The following is a 17293-nucleotide window of genomic DNA, read 5'->3' on the forward strand; positions in this document are numbered from 1 at the left end:
CTCCAGTATGTGGGCAGGACCACTCAACCCGCTAGATCAAGAATCGGACAACATAAAAGGAATATAATCAAAAAATACCCCCTGCACAGCGTATCACGACACTTCACCACCCATCACGATAGCAACCCGGCATTATTCCACATTACACTCATTGACACAATTCCACAAAACCGATTCAACTCGTTTGAGCTTCTAAAAGCACGTGAGATGTACTGGATCCAGATCCTAAAATCACTCACTCCAGGTGGCCTTAACGAGCAGCTGGAGAAAATCTATTAATATACCATCCCTAGACAGTTCTCGCCTCAGATTTTTATCCGTCCTCTCCTTTTAAATAATAGTCACCAGACTTTTTAATTTTTGTTAAACTGTACCGGTTTTTAGGTTTGTTTTGTATGTCAGTTATTATCTTGAGAATCACCTAATAACAGGGTTTTGTCAATGTGTAATGGACAAAACACTGTGCTTCCTACTGGTAAATATGTTACGGATGCACCTAAGTGCAAAATGATGTTGTATTTGTAGAGACTTAATGTTGTTGTTTTAAATGCACACTATGAACAAGAATGGTCCCAAATTTTAAGAATGAATTTTTTTACTATTGACAAAGTTTTTACCTAAACATTCTCTCACAGTACAGATATATATGCATCCCTCAATTGTAATGATATTATGAGAGGTGTGTGTTAATTTTTGACCACTGGAGGGCAGCAGCGCTCTATATTTAATACTAACAATGTTACACATAAGAAACATTAAGGAACGTAGATTTAATTCAATTCTTTTCTTTTTTTAAAAAAAACCAACCTTTTTATATAAAAAACTTTGGACCACTGAGCCATCTGAATAGAATACACAGCCGGTTTATGAAACTCTGAGGGGCAATTCGCCTCCTCTCTCCTCCCCCTCCCCTTCCCCGACTTCCCCAGCTAGAAGGCGGAAGTGTGTGATGCGTTCCACACACTCCGCAAGAAGTTACGTAGTGCGCACATGCGCACTTGCACATGGCCACGTCGCACTCGCCCCATAATCCCTCACGCTGGCCAGCGCAGCCCATGGGACGCAGGGCGCACATCACGACCGCTGAGAGGTCCTGCCCAGCCCGTCCGCAGTGGCCAATCAACAGAAGTGGCCCAACCTTGTCACTCACATCGCCACACCCCCCTCACGTCCTTTGGTACCGCCCATTATCCCCTCATAAACCTTGCACATACGATTTACGCACACAGAGGTGCCAAGCTTCATCCAGACTTCACGCTGGTAAGTGATTTCTTCCTTCCATCCAGGCCACACTTGAGCATTACCACTATCAGCATTATACGAGCATTATACTAGCATTATATCTGCATTATACTAGCCCACTGTACTTATTAGAGCAAGCACTTGATTTTCAAGCAGCACTAATTGTTACCAAACTAACATAGCCCACAAACAGACTCTGCTCATGGGAATAACACTAAGGTACATTATTAACACACACACCGCAACCAAGCAATATGTTATACAAGTTCAATTATGTTTTATGACGTGTCGGTGACAGTTTATATGCGGTAACACTATTCACACCAGAAAAGCTATGTTTTTTTATGTAACTTATTTACCCTGTACAATGTACCACACACAGTATGCTGATGCCTGCTATGTATCTCTGTCATTTTCAGTGTTGTTGCTCCTGCCCCCTATTGCCTGAAGAAGCGGGTTGCTACCCGTGAAACGCGTTGCGACTAATTGCTGGGAGCTTTCCGAATAAATTTTGTATATATTTATTTAAAAACAACAGCCTTGTTGTCCGTTTGTGGTCAGCTGGTCCACCACCGCGACCAAAACATTTTAAACTTTTTAGCCACTTTTATACTTCCGGCGCCTCTGTACACCTTCTTGCAAGGCGTTCTGGGAGATTCCGGGAAAAGTTTTGCTTGGTGCCCTGAATGCGATCAGCAATGGCTTTGGTGTTGTAAGGGACACTTCGAACAGGTATTGCGGCAGGTTTGGTATTCTTGGACGCTCCTTGGAAGGTGGTGGGTATTGTCTGGAGGGTGTCGATGGCTTCTTCTCTGGTGTCCACAGTCCTGATGGGTGTTGCGCTGAGACTTGCAGTGCTGATGGGCATGTTTCGGTGGCTTCTGCTTCTGATGAGGTTGGTTTCGGATGGACTGACTCTGGAATTGGGCCCTGTCGGGCTGTCCTGACCTTCATGAGTCTTCAGTTAGAGTTTTGTGATGTTACCAGTCTTGAGGGATGTCTGGAATCCATCCCTAGAAGGGGGGGTACTGTGATGATCCGCTCAGCTGGCTGCACAGGCAGACAGCTGTTTGTCCATTCCTCTAGTCTGTGGGCTGCAGGTCTCTGGAACAGAGACTTGTTTTTCCATTGCAAGTTTCTGTTCTGTTCTCTTGCTGGGGAATTTGCATACATTCGTTATGCAAATCCCCTACCTGCCTTCTTGGATGACTGGCACTATAAGAGCTTTATGTTTCCCAGAATGCTTCGCTGGTCATTTCCCTTCCATGCTCAGTTCCTGATGGACACTGCTGGAGTGTCAGCCATTGCTATCTAGTATAGTTAATTCCTGGGGGTTGCTTTAGGCTCCCCTTCTAGCCCAGTCAGGTTGTATTATCTGTATTGCCTGTTCTGTCTTGTCTTGCCTGTTTGCAATTGTCCTGTCCCTATGGTGGTTGACAGGAAATGGTTCTGATCTATGTTCTTGGCGTATAGCTGGTGCAGCGGTTGCTACCAGCTATCTCTTCTGTTCTGTCTTCTGGGATCGCGCTAGCTACTTTGTGCTAGCGCTGGGGATCCTTCTGTTCTGTCTCCTGGGATCGCGCTAGCTACTTTGTGCGAGCGCTGGGGAACCTTCTGTTCTGTCTTGTCGGTCGCGATTGCGCTGTCACCAGCGGCGGTTGATAGCGAATCGTTCTGTCTTGCTGAGATCGCACTAGCCGCTAGCGTTAGCGGCTGTGGATCTTTCTGATCTGTGTTCCTGCTTGGATCACACTTGCTCTGGCGGAAGAGCGGTGGATCCTTCCTGCCTAGTTCTTGTTTTTCGTGTGTCTGTCTTGTCCGCTGCGCTTGCTACAGACTCGGTGAGGTAACCGTTAAGCAAGCGCTCGCGTCCCCTGTTTCATGTTTGTCTGTTTATGGTTAGTTAGGCGTGCTTGTCTCTATTGTGCTTATCACGTGGAGATCGCGCATAACCGCGTGCACTGTTGCGAATGAGTGCGGTGTTCGCGGTTAGCTAGCGTTGTTATTTTCCATATCTCCTTATTGTATTTGCTGTGCCTTTGCTACCCTCGTATTCTATTCTGTTCTGCCTTGTGTCACGTCTCGCGATCGCACCTCTCGCGATCGCGTTCCTATTTCGTATCTGCTGTTGTGTGTGCGCGGTCGCGGAGTGGCGACTGGATTGGCGCACACACATACAACCTATCCCTTTTGCTCAATCTCATTCGCAATCGCCTCTCTTGCGATTGCGTTCTGCGCTTCGTACAATTCCTGTCTGGCACTTGTGGAGGTACAGAGGATTGGTTCCTCTGCACTCCCCAGCGCCATCTGCCGACAGGAATTTCCCTCTACAGGTGCGTAGCACCTTTTGCTGGGTTCCTGCAAATTATACGCTTGTGGAGGATCTCCGCCGTGTCAGCGCACGCGTTGTGCGCTGATCACGGGGAAAGTTCCACAATCGTGACAATGACATAATAATAATAATAAAAACATATTTACCTTTTTTTGCAAAACACAGTGGAAAATAAATATGAACATCCCTTGAAGACAATTAAAAATCGTGAATAGATAAGCCATAATAACTGTACTCTCATTTATATACATTAGTCCAAAAGCCCATGTCAGTCCCAGCAGACAGAGAAGTGCTATTGCACCTATAATCCAGGATCTGCAAAGACAACAAAATATACACAGTAATAGAGATTGGTCATGATATCATATTTATGCTGCAAACATTTAAATGGCTGTTATTCTTACTGTAAATGTGTTAACAAAAAACAGCTGTACTGCAAGGTTCATATACAGTAAATGGTTTTCCTAGAGACTGCATATCAGAACATGTTCTTGTTTCAAGTTCAACAGTTTAGCTTGGATATCAGAAAAAGACATACTTGTCCCCAAGGACTTAAAAAAATAATTTAGGTTTATAAAGACCTTAAAGTGGATATTCAGCCTTAAAATGAAAATGCCAGGGTCCTGCTGTAAGAAAAAGTTATAATCACCAGCACTGTCATCTTTCCTGAAATCGGCAGATTTCCAGTGCGTGGCCCAGCCCCCCTGAAAAAAACTCCACTCTGTCTTCTCTATTGAGATAGAGAACAAAGAATGGCTTTTTTTCACAGGGGCGGGGTTACATGCTAGAAGTCTACTGATTCTTCATCTTCAGAAAGGAAGATTGTGTAGGAAATTATAATTATCCCTTACATGAAGACTCCGACATTTTCATTTGAAGGCTTGATATCCACTTTAATATCTCCTGCTTTACTGGCAAGGAAATATCTGCTGGGCATGATATAAAAATGGTTTTTGGGGACTCCATAATGATGTCTAAGTTCCTGAAATGAAAACCCTTTGCTTTTATTAAAAGACCATACATTACCTATATTTGTGATAAGTGATGTCACAAACATCAAATTTTCAACTATGAATCTTCCTCAAACATTCATGGTGAACCGTCATAGACTTCAATGGCCAAGCGAATTCTAACACCTATAAGGTCTGTTTCCGGTCACAAAACATATGGAAAAGTTGTTCAAAAGTCCCTAACACCTGGACAGTAGACATGGCCCCAACCTCCGATTTTCGGTTTACAAACCGCGAACGTGAACTTCCGCAAAAGTTCTGTTCGCGCTAACTTCTGCGAACCGCAATAGACTTTAATGGGGAGGCAACTAGAAACACTTATGCTGGCCATAAAAGTCATGGAAAAGATGTTTCAAGGGGTCTAACATCTCAGTTTTGAGGAGTGGGATAGATGCCAAAAGTCCCGGGGAAAAATCTGGATTTGACGCAAAGCAGCGTTTTAAGGGCAGAAATCACATTGAATGCTAAATTGCAGGCCTAAAGTGCTTTAAAACATCTTGCGTGTATACATCAATCAGGGAGTGTAATTAAAGCTACGTTATCCAGGATAGCGCTACTGAAGGAGCACCTAGGTGACTATTGGAGTGTAATTAGAGTACTGTTTCACACTGACACACCAAACTCACTGTGTAACGCACCGCAAACAGCTGTTTGTGTTGTGACGGCCATGCTGGACTGGTGCGCACCATGGCGAGAGTGCAGGGGATAGCGGTTTTCAAGCCCATATGGTCGCCAGGCTGAGGTAGCTCAATGACAGAACAACAGTGACTGTCCAGCTGATCAAAGACCACCAGAAAAATTATTATAGCGGCCGCTGCTAGCAGCGGCCTTAAAAATTCAGGAATCCACCTGGAGTCCTGGACCCTTTTGGTGGTGGCGGAGAAGACAGTCAAGCAGCCTGCGGACAGAGGTGCTGTGTGGGGAGCAACTTAGTCTTGGGACAGGCAGTCACACGGCGTGCAGGCAGAGATGCTTTGTGTGGGGACTGACTTAGTCTTGGGGTGGGCAGTAGCCCTCCAGGATCCATGCCTCATTCATTTTGATAAAGGTGAGGTACTGAGCAATTTTGTGACTTAGGCGACTTCTCTTCTCAGTGACAATGACTCCAGCTGCGCTGAAGGTCCTTTCTGACAGGACGCTTGAGGCAGGGCAAGACAGAAGTTGGATGGCAAATTGGGACAGCTCTGGCCACAGGTCAAGCCTGCGCACCCAAGTAGTTTAAGGGTTCATCGCTGCTCACAGTGTCTACATCCACACTTAAGTCCAGGTAGTCGACTACCTGCCAGTCCAGGCGTTGGTGGAGGGTGGATCCGGAAGGGCTAAGGCAAGACGTTGGACTAAAGAATGTCCGCATGTCTGACATCACCATGAGATCACTGGAGCGTCCTGTCCTTGCCTGAGTGGACTTGGGAGAAGAATTACTGGCAGTGGTGCCTGTATTGCGTTGTGCTGTGACATCACCCTTAAACGCGTTGTAAAGCATAGTTGCCAGCTTGTTCTGCAAGTGCTGCATCCTTTCTGCCTTCTGGTGATTTGGAAACATGTCCTCCACTTTGTGCCTATACCGAGGGTCTAGTAGCGTGGTCACCCAGTAATTGTCATTCCCCTTGAGTTTTTTTATACGGGGGTCCCTCAACCGGCTGGACAGCATGAAAGACACCATCTGCATAAAGTTGGATCCAGACGTATTATCCATCTCCTCTTGCTCTTCCTCAGTGACGTCAGGTAAGTCCTCCTCCTCCCCCCAGCCAAGAACAATACCACGGGAATATTGAGCAGCACAAGCCCCCTGCGACGCCTGCTGCGGTTGTTCTTCTGCCACCACCTCCTCCTCCAAAGAAACACCTTCCTCATCATCTGAGTCTGACTCCTCTTCCCCACATAACTCTTCCTCCTCCTCCCCCCTTTGTGCTGCCGCAGGTGTTGAGGAAACATCTGGTTCTGATGAGAATTGATCCCACAACGCTTCCTCCCATAACTGTTCCTGTTCACGCTCCTCCACAGCTTGATCCACCACTCTATGCACGGCACGCTCCAGGAAGTAAGCATACGGGATCAAGTCGCTGATGGTGCTTTCACTGCAACTCACCAGGTTGGTCACCTCCTCAAACGGCCGCATGAGCCTGCATGCATTTCGCATGAGTGTCCAGTTGTTGGGCCAGAACATCCCCATCTCCCCAGACTGTGTCCTTCTACTGTAGTTGTAGAGGTACTGGGTGACCCCTTTCTCCTGTTCTAGCAGGTGAGAGAACATAAGGAGAGTCGAATTCCAGCGAGTCGGGCTATTGCAAATTAGGCGTCTCACCGGCAACTTGTTTCTCCGCTGAATATCAGCAAAGCGTGCCATGGCCATGTAAGACCGCCACACAACTTCAGGACGTCTTCTAAGCCTGCGTACTTTGACACAAATCTTTGAATAGTAATAATAATAGTAGTAATAGTAATAGTAATAATAGATTCAGCACATGTGCCATGCAGGGTACATGTGTCAGCTTTCCCAAATTCAAAGCGGAAATGAGATTGCTGCCGTTGTCACACACCATTTTGCCGATCTCCAGCTGGTGCGGTGTCAGCCACTGATCTACCTGTTTGTTAAGAGCAGCCAGGAGAGCTGCTCCATTGTGACTCTCCGCTTTGAGGCAAGACATGTCTAAGATGGCGTGACACCGTCGTACCTGGCATGCAGCACAGGCCCTGGGGAGCTGGGGCTGTGTAGCTGGAGAGGAGATCGCAGCACCAGTAGAGTTGAACTGCCACTCAGCCAAGGAGGAGGAGGAAGATGACAGCAAAGAGGATGTAGCAGGAGGCCTGCCTGCAAGACGTGGAGGTGTCACAAGTTTGTCCACTGCACAGCCACGTACTCCCTGCTTGCCATCGGTCACCAGGTTGACCCAATGGGCTGTGTAAGTAATGTGCCTGCCCTGACCGTGCTTGGCAGACCAGGCATCTGTGGTCAGGTGGACCCTTGACCTAATGCTGTGTGCCAGAGATGACACCACTTGCCTCTCAACTTCACGGTACAGTTTGGTACAGTTTGGATATCGCCTTTTTAGAGAAATAATTGCGGCTTGGTATCTTCCACTGCGGTGTCCCAATGGCCACAAATTTAGAGTCCACCAGCTGGTATGGTAACAGCTGGCAAGCTAACAGTTCCGCCAAGCCAGCTGTCAGACGCCGGGCAAGGGGGTGTTAGCCTTTCCACGGCTCAATTTCTGGAGGCATAGAAAACAGATGGCATTGCTCTCATCTGAGGCAGACACATTAAAAATTGTCCAAACCACTGAGCCCCCCTGGGATGATGGCACTATGGTGGCATCAGCAGCTGACGTTGAAGGGCATGTTCGCTGGCTGTCCATAGGTGGAGATACATGCGCCGGACACTGCCACCAGCTGTTTCTGATGACAAGCTCCCCCTGCTTCTTTCAGGACCTCGTCTCCTCCTACCCCTCTCTGATTCCCCTCTGAACTGTCCCCCTGTTCATCTCCTCTATTGGTAACAAACGTGGTAGCCGTATCATCGTCATCATCATAATCATCCTGCCCAGCTTCGCTTGCCTCAGACACCTCCAAAACTGCACCAACAGCAGGTACTTCATCCTCCTCCTCCTCACACGTTATGTCCGTGTAAGGCTTGGTGGTGTATTCTCCACAGTCAGCATGCAACGCATGAGCTGGCGTGGAGGAGGTACACACACTAGCACAAGAAAACAGGCTATCCCTAGTATAGTGGAGGGGAGGACTGACTCCAATAGGAGATTGTGGCGCACAGAGCCGGTGCAGATCTGACAGCCACAAACAATGCTTTCGTTATAACGTCTCAGCGCAAAGTAGCGCTGAGCGCATAAACCAGAACTGAGGAGATCAGGACAGGAAGACAGAATGAACGCTTGCTAGCTAGCGGCTACTTAGCGACAGCAAGCGTCCAAAACCAGACAGACTGGAATGAGGCAGCCAATGCGATGCGGCGATGGCGTGCCTCACAAAGACAGGACAGGATAGTCAGAAAATAGCAGGATTAAGATAGATGAACGTAACACAGATAAATATACAATAAGTATGTTTTCCTAGCGTATTACAATTACAGCTATCAATGAAACTATTTGTAACGTCTGACTAACATATGTATATATCGGCAATGAACCGATATATGACATAAGCAGGAACGCTGACTAGGAATGGAGTAACACAGGGAACAGGACTCAGAAGGATTCGCTATCTCTTCGCAGAGATGAACGCAATCCACAAACGGTAACAGAACAGGATTCAGAAGGATTCGTTATCTCTTCGCAGAGATGAACGCAATCCACAAACAGTAACAGAACAGGATTCAGAAGGATTCGTTATCTCTTCGCAGAGATGAACGCAATCCACAAACTGTAACAGGACAGGATTCAGAAGGATTCGTTATCTCCTCGCAGAGATGAACGCAATCCACAAACGGTAACAGAACAGGATTCAGAAGGATTCGTTATCTCTTCGCAGAGATGAACGCAATCCACAAACAGAACCAGGAGCAGGGTAACTACCTCAGCACGGGTGGTCACGGTACGCGCAACCTACCAAAACGTGCTGGAAAGCTGACTAACTGCACACAGGATATAAACAGTTCGTGTACGTATACATCAGCGACACTGATGTATCAACGTAACACAAATACAAGGAAAATAATAAACGTGCTGGTATGCATATATATTGGCAATGAACCAATATATGATGCAAAGACCAGCAAAGTATCTTTAGAACAAGAAACACGATCGAGGGCTGAAGCGACAGCAAGACAGGCTTAAGCTGAAGCTATGAAAACCCAAGGAAACCCTGCAGGAAGCAGATCTTTATACTGAGGTCATCCAATGGGAGCAGACATGCAAATTCCCACACAGGTGAATGATAATCAGTCACAAGCTGACAGCAGGGAAAGACAGACAAAGCTATGCAGTTTGCATGGAAATAGATCAGAACTGCCTGAGCTGCAGCACTACTACTTCCAGCAACAGCTGCTGCAGCAGCGATCATCACAGTCCGTAGTGTCACCTAACTCAGCCATATGAGGTGGTGTAACTTGCTTAGCGCCTTCATCTGGTTGTAACAATAATGGCTGTGCATCAGTGATTTCCCCACCAAATAACTCCTGCGAACTGTCAAATGCAGTGGATGTGTTGCTTGTAGTAGCGCTGGTGGCTGTGGAAGATGAGGTGTTCTGTGTTAAATAGTCAACCACGTCCTGACAATCTTGAGAGTTGATGGGACGTGCCTTCTTCTGAGCACTGTACTTTGGTCCAGGGCCGCATGAAATCACATCAGCACGACCTCGCACAGACCTGCCGGGTGGCCTTCCTCTAGGTCTGCCTCTACCTCTGCCTCTACCTGTTTTGTCCGTTTTTCCCATATCGGGGGGGATGAAGTGAAAGGTATGCACTGACTTGACTAATACAATGTGCAGTCACACAGGTGCAGTTAACAGGTATGCACGGAGTGGTATATCACACTGCGTGCACTCATGTAAGTAGATGGGTGCACTGAACACAACAGGTAGGTATACGCAGTGATGGGTATTACAAATGTGCACCTGTCTCACACACATGTACCGTGAACAGGTACAGTGACTGGTGGTATTAAATATCACACTGCGTGCGCTCACATAGGTAGGTGGGTGCACTGAAGTGAACAACAGGTAGGTATATGCAGTGATGGGTATCACAATGTGCACCTGTCACACACAGACAGGTACCGGACAGGCACAGTGACACTGCGTGCGCTCTCGTAGGTAGGTAGGTGCACTGAAGTGAACAACAGGTAGGTATATGCAGTGATGGGTATTACAATATGCACTTGTCACACAGGCACAGGGATACTGCGTGCGCTCACGTAGGTAGGTGGGTGCACTGAAGTGAACAACAGGTAGGTATATGCAGTGATTGGTATTATAATGTGCACCTGTCACTCACACAGGTACCGGACAGGCACAGTGGCACTGCGTGCGTTCATGTAGGTAGGTGGTTACACTGTGAACAACAGGTAGGTTCAACGGCAAGCTACGCCGGCTCCGCAAAATCAAGGAAGCAGCACACAAGTCTGGCACTCCTGAGGAATTCAAGGCAGCCAGATACACCCTTAAACGAGAGCTCAGCGCCGCTAAGAGGGACTACTCCAACAAGCTGGGCCTCAGCCTCAGTTCCAACAATTCACGGGAGGTCTGGAAAGGCCTCAGAGCAGCCACGAATCTTAAACAGCCACCTCAACGTGCGCCCCCAAGCCTCGAACTGGCAGAAAAACTCAACGGGCTCTATTGCAGGTTCGAGCACCAACCTTATCACCATCAGGGCAAGGTGGTCACTCCTAGTGCTCCTCCCGCAGCCACCCCTCTAAGAATGGACCAGGGCCTATTGGAGCCAGTGGCAATCCAGGAGGCTGATGTACTAAGGCACCTCCAAAAGTTGAACCCCAGGAAGGCCTCTGGCCCAGACAGGGTGTCCTCCGCCTGTTTGTGAACCTGTGCCAGCCAGTTGGCCCCTGTCCTCACCCACATATTCCAGAAATCACTGAAGGAGGGTATAGTTCCCACTTGCCTCAAAAAGTCTATCATCATACCAGTCCCCAAAACGGGCATCACTGACCTCAACAACTATAGACCTGTTGCCCTAACTTCAACCGTCATGAAGATCTTTGAAAAACTGGTCCTCGCCCATCTGAAAGGGGACACTGACGCTCTCCAGGACCCACTCCAATTTGCATATAGAGCCAACAGATCCATAGAGGATGCTATCAACATCAGCCTGGCCTTCATCCTGGAACATCTAGACAGGCCTGACACCTACGCCAGAATCCTCTTTCTGGACTTCAGCTCCGCCTTTAATACTATCTGCCCAAACATCCTGTACGACATCCTAGCGCAACTGGGAGTCGACCACAGTGTCTGCGGGTGGATGAAGGACTTCCTCACCAACAGGAAGCAACTAGTAAGACTCGGCAGCTGCTCCTCCCAGGAGAGAACCACTAACACTGGTGCTCCCCAAGGGTGTGTTCTGTCCCCGATCCTGTTTTCCCTGTACACGAACTGCTGCGTCTCAACCTCAGACTGCGTTAAGGTCGTTAAATTTGTGGATGACACCACTATCCTCGGCCTGATCAACGGAGAGGACGAACACGCTTACCGTAGCGAGATTGAGCGTATCTGCAACTGGTGTAAGAGCAACAGGCTTGTCCTTAACACTGCAAAGACTGTGGAGCTGATTGTGGACTTCAGGAAGCGCCCTCCCCCTCTCAATCCAGTTATCATTGAAGGCACTGAGGTGGCCAGAGTAACCAACGTTCGGTTCTTGGGCACAACCATCACCAGAGATTTGAGGTGGGGAGAAAACACCACCAAATGCCAAAAGAAAGCCCAGCAAAGGCTGTTCTTCCTGAGACAGCTGAAGAAGTTCGGTATGCCCCAAGAGCTGATGAAAAGCTTCTACACAGCCACTATTGAGTCTATCCTTTGCTCCTCTATCATCGTATGGTATGCCGATGCCACCGCAGGTGACAAATACAAATTACAAAGAGTGATCAAAGCAGCGGAAAGAATCATCGGGACTCTGCTGCCACCACTGGACCTCCTTCATGCATCTAGGCTAAGCAACAGGGCTAACAGGATTGCACAAGACCCCTGCCACCCCGGCAGTCGCTTCTTCAACCACATGCGCTCAGGCCGCCGCTACAGAGCTATTCCAACTAAAACTTCCAGACACAGGAACTAATTCTTCCCCCAAGCTGTGCTCCTTCTTAACTAGAGCATCCCCACTCAGAATGTCCTCGGAGCATAGCGTCACGGTCACCTCGCACTACTGCCAAATGATATATAGGCCCCTACATCGGAACGCTTGTTTCTATACTGTCTGTGTTTTTTACTTTTTGCTTTATGTCTGTTTCTTATTTCATGTAATGTGCTATGTCCAATGCCAATGTGTACCAAAAATAATTCTGAGTGCAGCATCCATCACACTTAGCGAAATAAATCTGATTCTGATTCTATATGCAGTGATGGGTATTACAATGTGCACCTGTCACACACAGACAGGTACCGGACAGGCACTGCGTGCGCTCACGTAGGTGGGTGGGTGCACTGTGAACAACAGGTAGGTATATGCAGCGATGGGTATTACAATTAGTGTTGGACGAACAGTGTTCGCCACTGTTCGGGTTCTGCAGAACATCACCCTGTTCGGGTGATGTTCGAGTTCGGCCGAACACCTGACGGTGCTCGGCCAAACCGTTCGGCCACATGGCCGAACTAAGAGCGCATGGCCGAACGTTCCCCGAACGTTCGGCTAGCGCTGTGATTGGCCGAACGGGTCACGTGGTTCGGGCCCGAACGCGCTCTGATTGGCCGAACGGTCACGTGGTTCGGGTAAATAAATACCCGAACCACGTCATATCTCCGCCATTTGTCTGTGGGTTTAGCTTTGGGTAGGCAGGCAGGGTAGTTCGCTCTCCAGCCACGCTAGCCAGGGTCCCCCCCAGTCATTGTGTGTCGCTGCTGGGAACAGTAGTACACCGCTCGCTCAGCCACACTATATATAGCATTGTTTACTGCCACTGTGTACCTCGCTCAGCCACGCTATATATATAGCATTGTGTTTTCTGACACTCTGTGTACACGGCTTAGCCTGACTAATATAGCATTGTGTGTACTGCCACTGTGCACCTCGCTCAGCCACGCTATATATAGCATTGTGTGTACTGCCACTGTGCACCTCGCTCAGCCACGCTATATATAGCATTGTGTGTACTGCCACTGTGCACCTCGCTCAGCCACGCTATATATATAGCATTGTGTTTTCTGACACTCTGTGTACACGGCTTAGCCTGACTAATATAGCATTGTGTGTACTGCCACTGTGCACCTCGCTCAGCCACGCTATATATAGCATTGTGTGTACTGCCACTGTGCACCTCGCTCAGCCACGCTATATATAGCATTGTGTGTACTGCCACTGTGCACCTCGCTCAGCCACGCTATATATAGCATTGTGTGTACTGCCACTGTGCACCTCGCTCAGCCACGCTATATATATAGCATTGTGTTTTCTGACACTCTGTGTACACGGCTTAGCCTGACTAATATAGCATTGTGTGTACTGCCACTGTGCACCTCGCTCAGCCACGCTATATATAGCATTGTGTGTACTGCCACTGTGCACCTCGCTCAGCCACGCTATATATAGCATTGTGTGTACTGCCACTGTGCACCTCGCTCAGCCACGCTATATATAGCATTGTGTGTACTGCCACTGTGCACCTCGCTCAGCCACGCTATATATATAGCATTGTGTTTTCTGACACTCTGTGTACACGGCTTAGCCTGGCTCTATAGCATTGTGTGTACTGCCACTGTGCACCTCGCTCAGCCACGCTATATATAGCATTGTGTTTACTGCCACTCTGTGTACACCGCTCAGCCAGACTATATACCGTTGTTTACTGACACTCTGTGTACACCGCTCAGCCAGACTATATACCATTGTTTACTGACACTCTGTGTACACGGCTCAGCCTGACTATAAAGCATTGTGTGTACTGCCACTGTGCACCTCGCTCAGCCACGCTATATATAGCATTGTGTTTTCTGACACTCTGTGTACACGGCTTAGCCTGACTATATAGCATTGTGTGTACTGCCACTGTGCACCTCGCTCAGCCACGCTATATATAGCATTGTGTTTACTGCCACTCTGTGTACACCGCTCAGCCAGACTATATACCGTTGTTTACTGACACTCTGTGTACACCGCTCAGCCAGACTATATACCATTGTTTACTGACACTCTGTGTACACGGCTTAGCCTGACTAATATAGCATTGTGTGTACTGCCACTGTGCACCTCGCTCAGCCACGCTATATATAGCATTGTGTTTTCTGACACTCTGAGTACACGGCTTAGCCAGACTATATAGCATTGTGTGTACTGCCACTCTGTGTCTGCTGGGCCTGGGAACAGTAGTACACCGCTCACCCGCCACTGTATAGCATTGTGCTCTGTGTCGCTGCTGGGAATAGTGGTACTGTATAGCATTTCTGTACTGCCACTGTACTGCTGCCAGTCAGCGTGTACTGTAAGGATAAGTGAAATGAGGAAGAAATCCGGTGAAAGAGGAAGGGGCAAGGGAAGAGGTGTTTCCCCTGACGGTTCACGTACAGGCCACAGGGGAGCACCCAAGAAAACCCACTCAATACCACCCATGTTGTCCAGGACAACAACCCTCACAAATCCAAAAGAACAGGACCAGATAATTACTTGGATGACCTCTCAAGCGTCCAGCAGTGGGTTAAGCAGCACCAGCACATCACGCACGAGGTCCGAGTCCTCAGCCAGTTACAAGGAGCCAGTGGGCACAAAGCTGACACAACCGGCAGCGACACCACGCACACAACTGCCAGATAACCAGTCCTATGAATTACCTCAGGACACAATGGGGTATTCGCAGGAGCTATTCCCAGCCCAACAAACTTCCACCTATGAAAGGTCAATGGAGGAACAGCCAGAAACGTTGTGCCCGGATTCACAACCATTAACTGTGGGAAATGCACCGCGCACTGAAATACAAGGCGAGTCCGAGGAGGACTCGGAAACCCAAATCCCAGAGCAAGTTGGGCAGGAGGGGTTGCAATTGCAGGAGGTCGGCCGACAAGATCTGGAAGACGACGTTGGAGTGAGCTGCGCAGAGGTTGTTCTGGGGAGCTCTACTCCACGGCGGCGGCCCCCCACAATGACATATGACGAGTTTGAGGAGATGGAAGAGGAGGGTATGGACAATGTGGACAGAGACCCAGATTTTATTTGTGAACGAGAACATCGCCGTCGTAGCAGCAGCACAGATGAGTCTGTTGAAGAACCCACTGCTGCACGAGTTCGCCTTGTGCCACAAGGTAGGCGGCGCGCAATTTCAGGCACCACAAGCGTGGAAGTTAGAGTGAGAGGCAAAAGAGGAGGAAACAGAAATCGCCAGCAAGGAGGCAGGTGCTCCAAAGTCTGGGCTTTCTTTGAAGACTGCACTGAGGATGTTACCATGGCGATTTGCAAGGTGTGCAAGACTCGCCTGAGCAGGGGGAAAAGTATTAACCACCCCTCCACCACCAGCATGAGCCGCCACATGCTATCCAAACATCCCACTCTGTGGGCAAACGTGGCAGGACAGGGTACCAGCATAACTGCCTCCCTTGGGTTCACCAGACTCACCACCAGACCCGCCTCAGCAGCAGCAGTAGCCCAGCCATTGCGTGGTTCACAACATTCACAAACATCAGACGACGCTGACACTGTCACTTTCCGGAGTAGTGCTCTTGAGGTCTCCCAGTGTTCATCAAACACAACAACCAACAGCCCTTCCGTGTGCAGCGCTACGGTTCAGTTGTCTGTGTCGGAGATGTTTGAGCGCAAGAGGAAATTGCCAGCAAATGACCCCCGGGCCGTGGCAGTAACAGCCAGCATAGCCAAGCTTCTGGCCTGCGAAATGCTGCCATATCGAGTGGTGGAGACAAACAGCTTCAAGGGCATGATGTCAGTGGCCATCCCACGTTACGTGGTTCCCAGCCGCTACCACTTTGCGCGCTCTGCAGTGCCTGAGTTGCAAGAGCACGTGGTCAGCAAAATAACCCGAAGCTTGAAGAATGCCGTTGCCTGCAAGGTTCACCTCACCACTGACACTTGGACGAGTGCGTTCGGCCAGGGTCGATACATCTCCCTTACCGCGCACTGGGTGAACCTTGTGGAGCCTGGCAGCAATTCCTCACCTGCTACGGCACGGGTGTTGCCCACGCCGCAAACAGCTGCACCGCCATCCCTCCCACTGGATAACAACAGCAGCACCTACCTCTCTGACTCCTTCTCCTCCAACGCATCTCAAAGCTGTACCTCATCCGGAAACGCTAACCCAGCAGCAGTAGGATCGTGGAAGCAGTGCAGCACAGCTGTTGGCATGCGTCAGCAAGCGTTGCTGAAGCTGATCTGCCTTGGGGATAAGCAGCACACAGGGGAGGAAATTTGGAAGGGAATAAAGGAACAGACGGATTTGTGGCTGGCACCGCTGGACTTGAAACCGGGCATGGTTGTGTGTGATAATGGGAGTAATCTCATTCGCGCTTTAAGGTTGGCTAAGCTGACACACATCCCTTGCCTGGCGCACGTGATGAACCTAGTAGTTCAGCGGTTCCTGAGGACATACCCAGGCGTGGCCGATCTTCTGTTGAAGGTGCGTCGAGTGGCCAAACATTGTAGAAATTCCAGTACTGCTTCGGGGGCACTCGCCAAGATGCAGGAGCGCTTCAATCTCCCCCACCATCGCTTGCTGTGTGATGTCCCTACGCGCTGGAATTCTACGCTGCACATGCTAGCACGCTTTTGTGAGCAGAAGAGTGCAGTGGTCCAGTACATGACGGCGCAGTACCGAGGCGCATCCGGACAGCTGCCAAGCTTCTGTGGATCCGATTGGGCCAACATGTTGGACCTCTGCCAAGTCCTCCAAAATTTTGAGCAATCCACGTTGCTTGTGAGCAGTGACAACTCTTCAGTCAGCATTACCATACCACTGCTGTGTTTACTGAAGAGGTCAATGTTGAAAATCAAGGAAACAGCTGTCATGATGCAACTGGGGGAATCTGAAGGAGAAAACGATCAGCGTGATGGTACCAACATCAGGCCATCCGCCTCAGGGAACGCTGGCCCCAGCAGCT

General features: G+C 49.0%; 1 protein-coding gene across 9 annotated transcripts in view; it reads right to left on the minus strand.

Annotated features, from left to right (window-relative positions):
• The window catches only part of ADGRL3 (adhesion G protein-coupled receptor L3), a 2975920-nt gene that overhangs the window by 584335 nt on the left and 2374292 nt on the right, over window positions 1-17293 (minus strand). For all 9 annotated transcript variants that reach the window (XM_068233819.1, XM_068233821.1, XM_068233820.1 and 6 more), the window contains one exon: window positions 3721-3889. In XM_068233819.1, the coding sequence (XP_068089920.1) occupies window positions 3721-3889 (169 nt within the window). The remainder of the gene's footprint in view (window positions 1-3720; window positions 3890-17293) is intronic.

This window comes from Hyperolius riggenbachi, chromosome 1 (assembly GCF_040937935.1).
Source record: "Hyperolius riggenbachi isolate aHypRig1 chromosome 1, aHypRig1.pri, whole genome shotgun sequence".
Classification (NCBI taxonomy): domain Eukaryota; kingdom Metazoa; phylum Chordata; class Amphibia; order Anura; family Hyperoliidae; genus Hyperolius; species Hyperolius riggenbachi.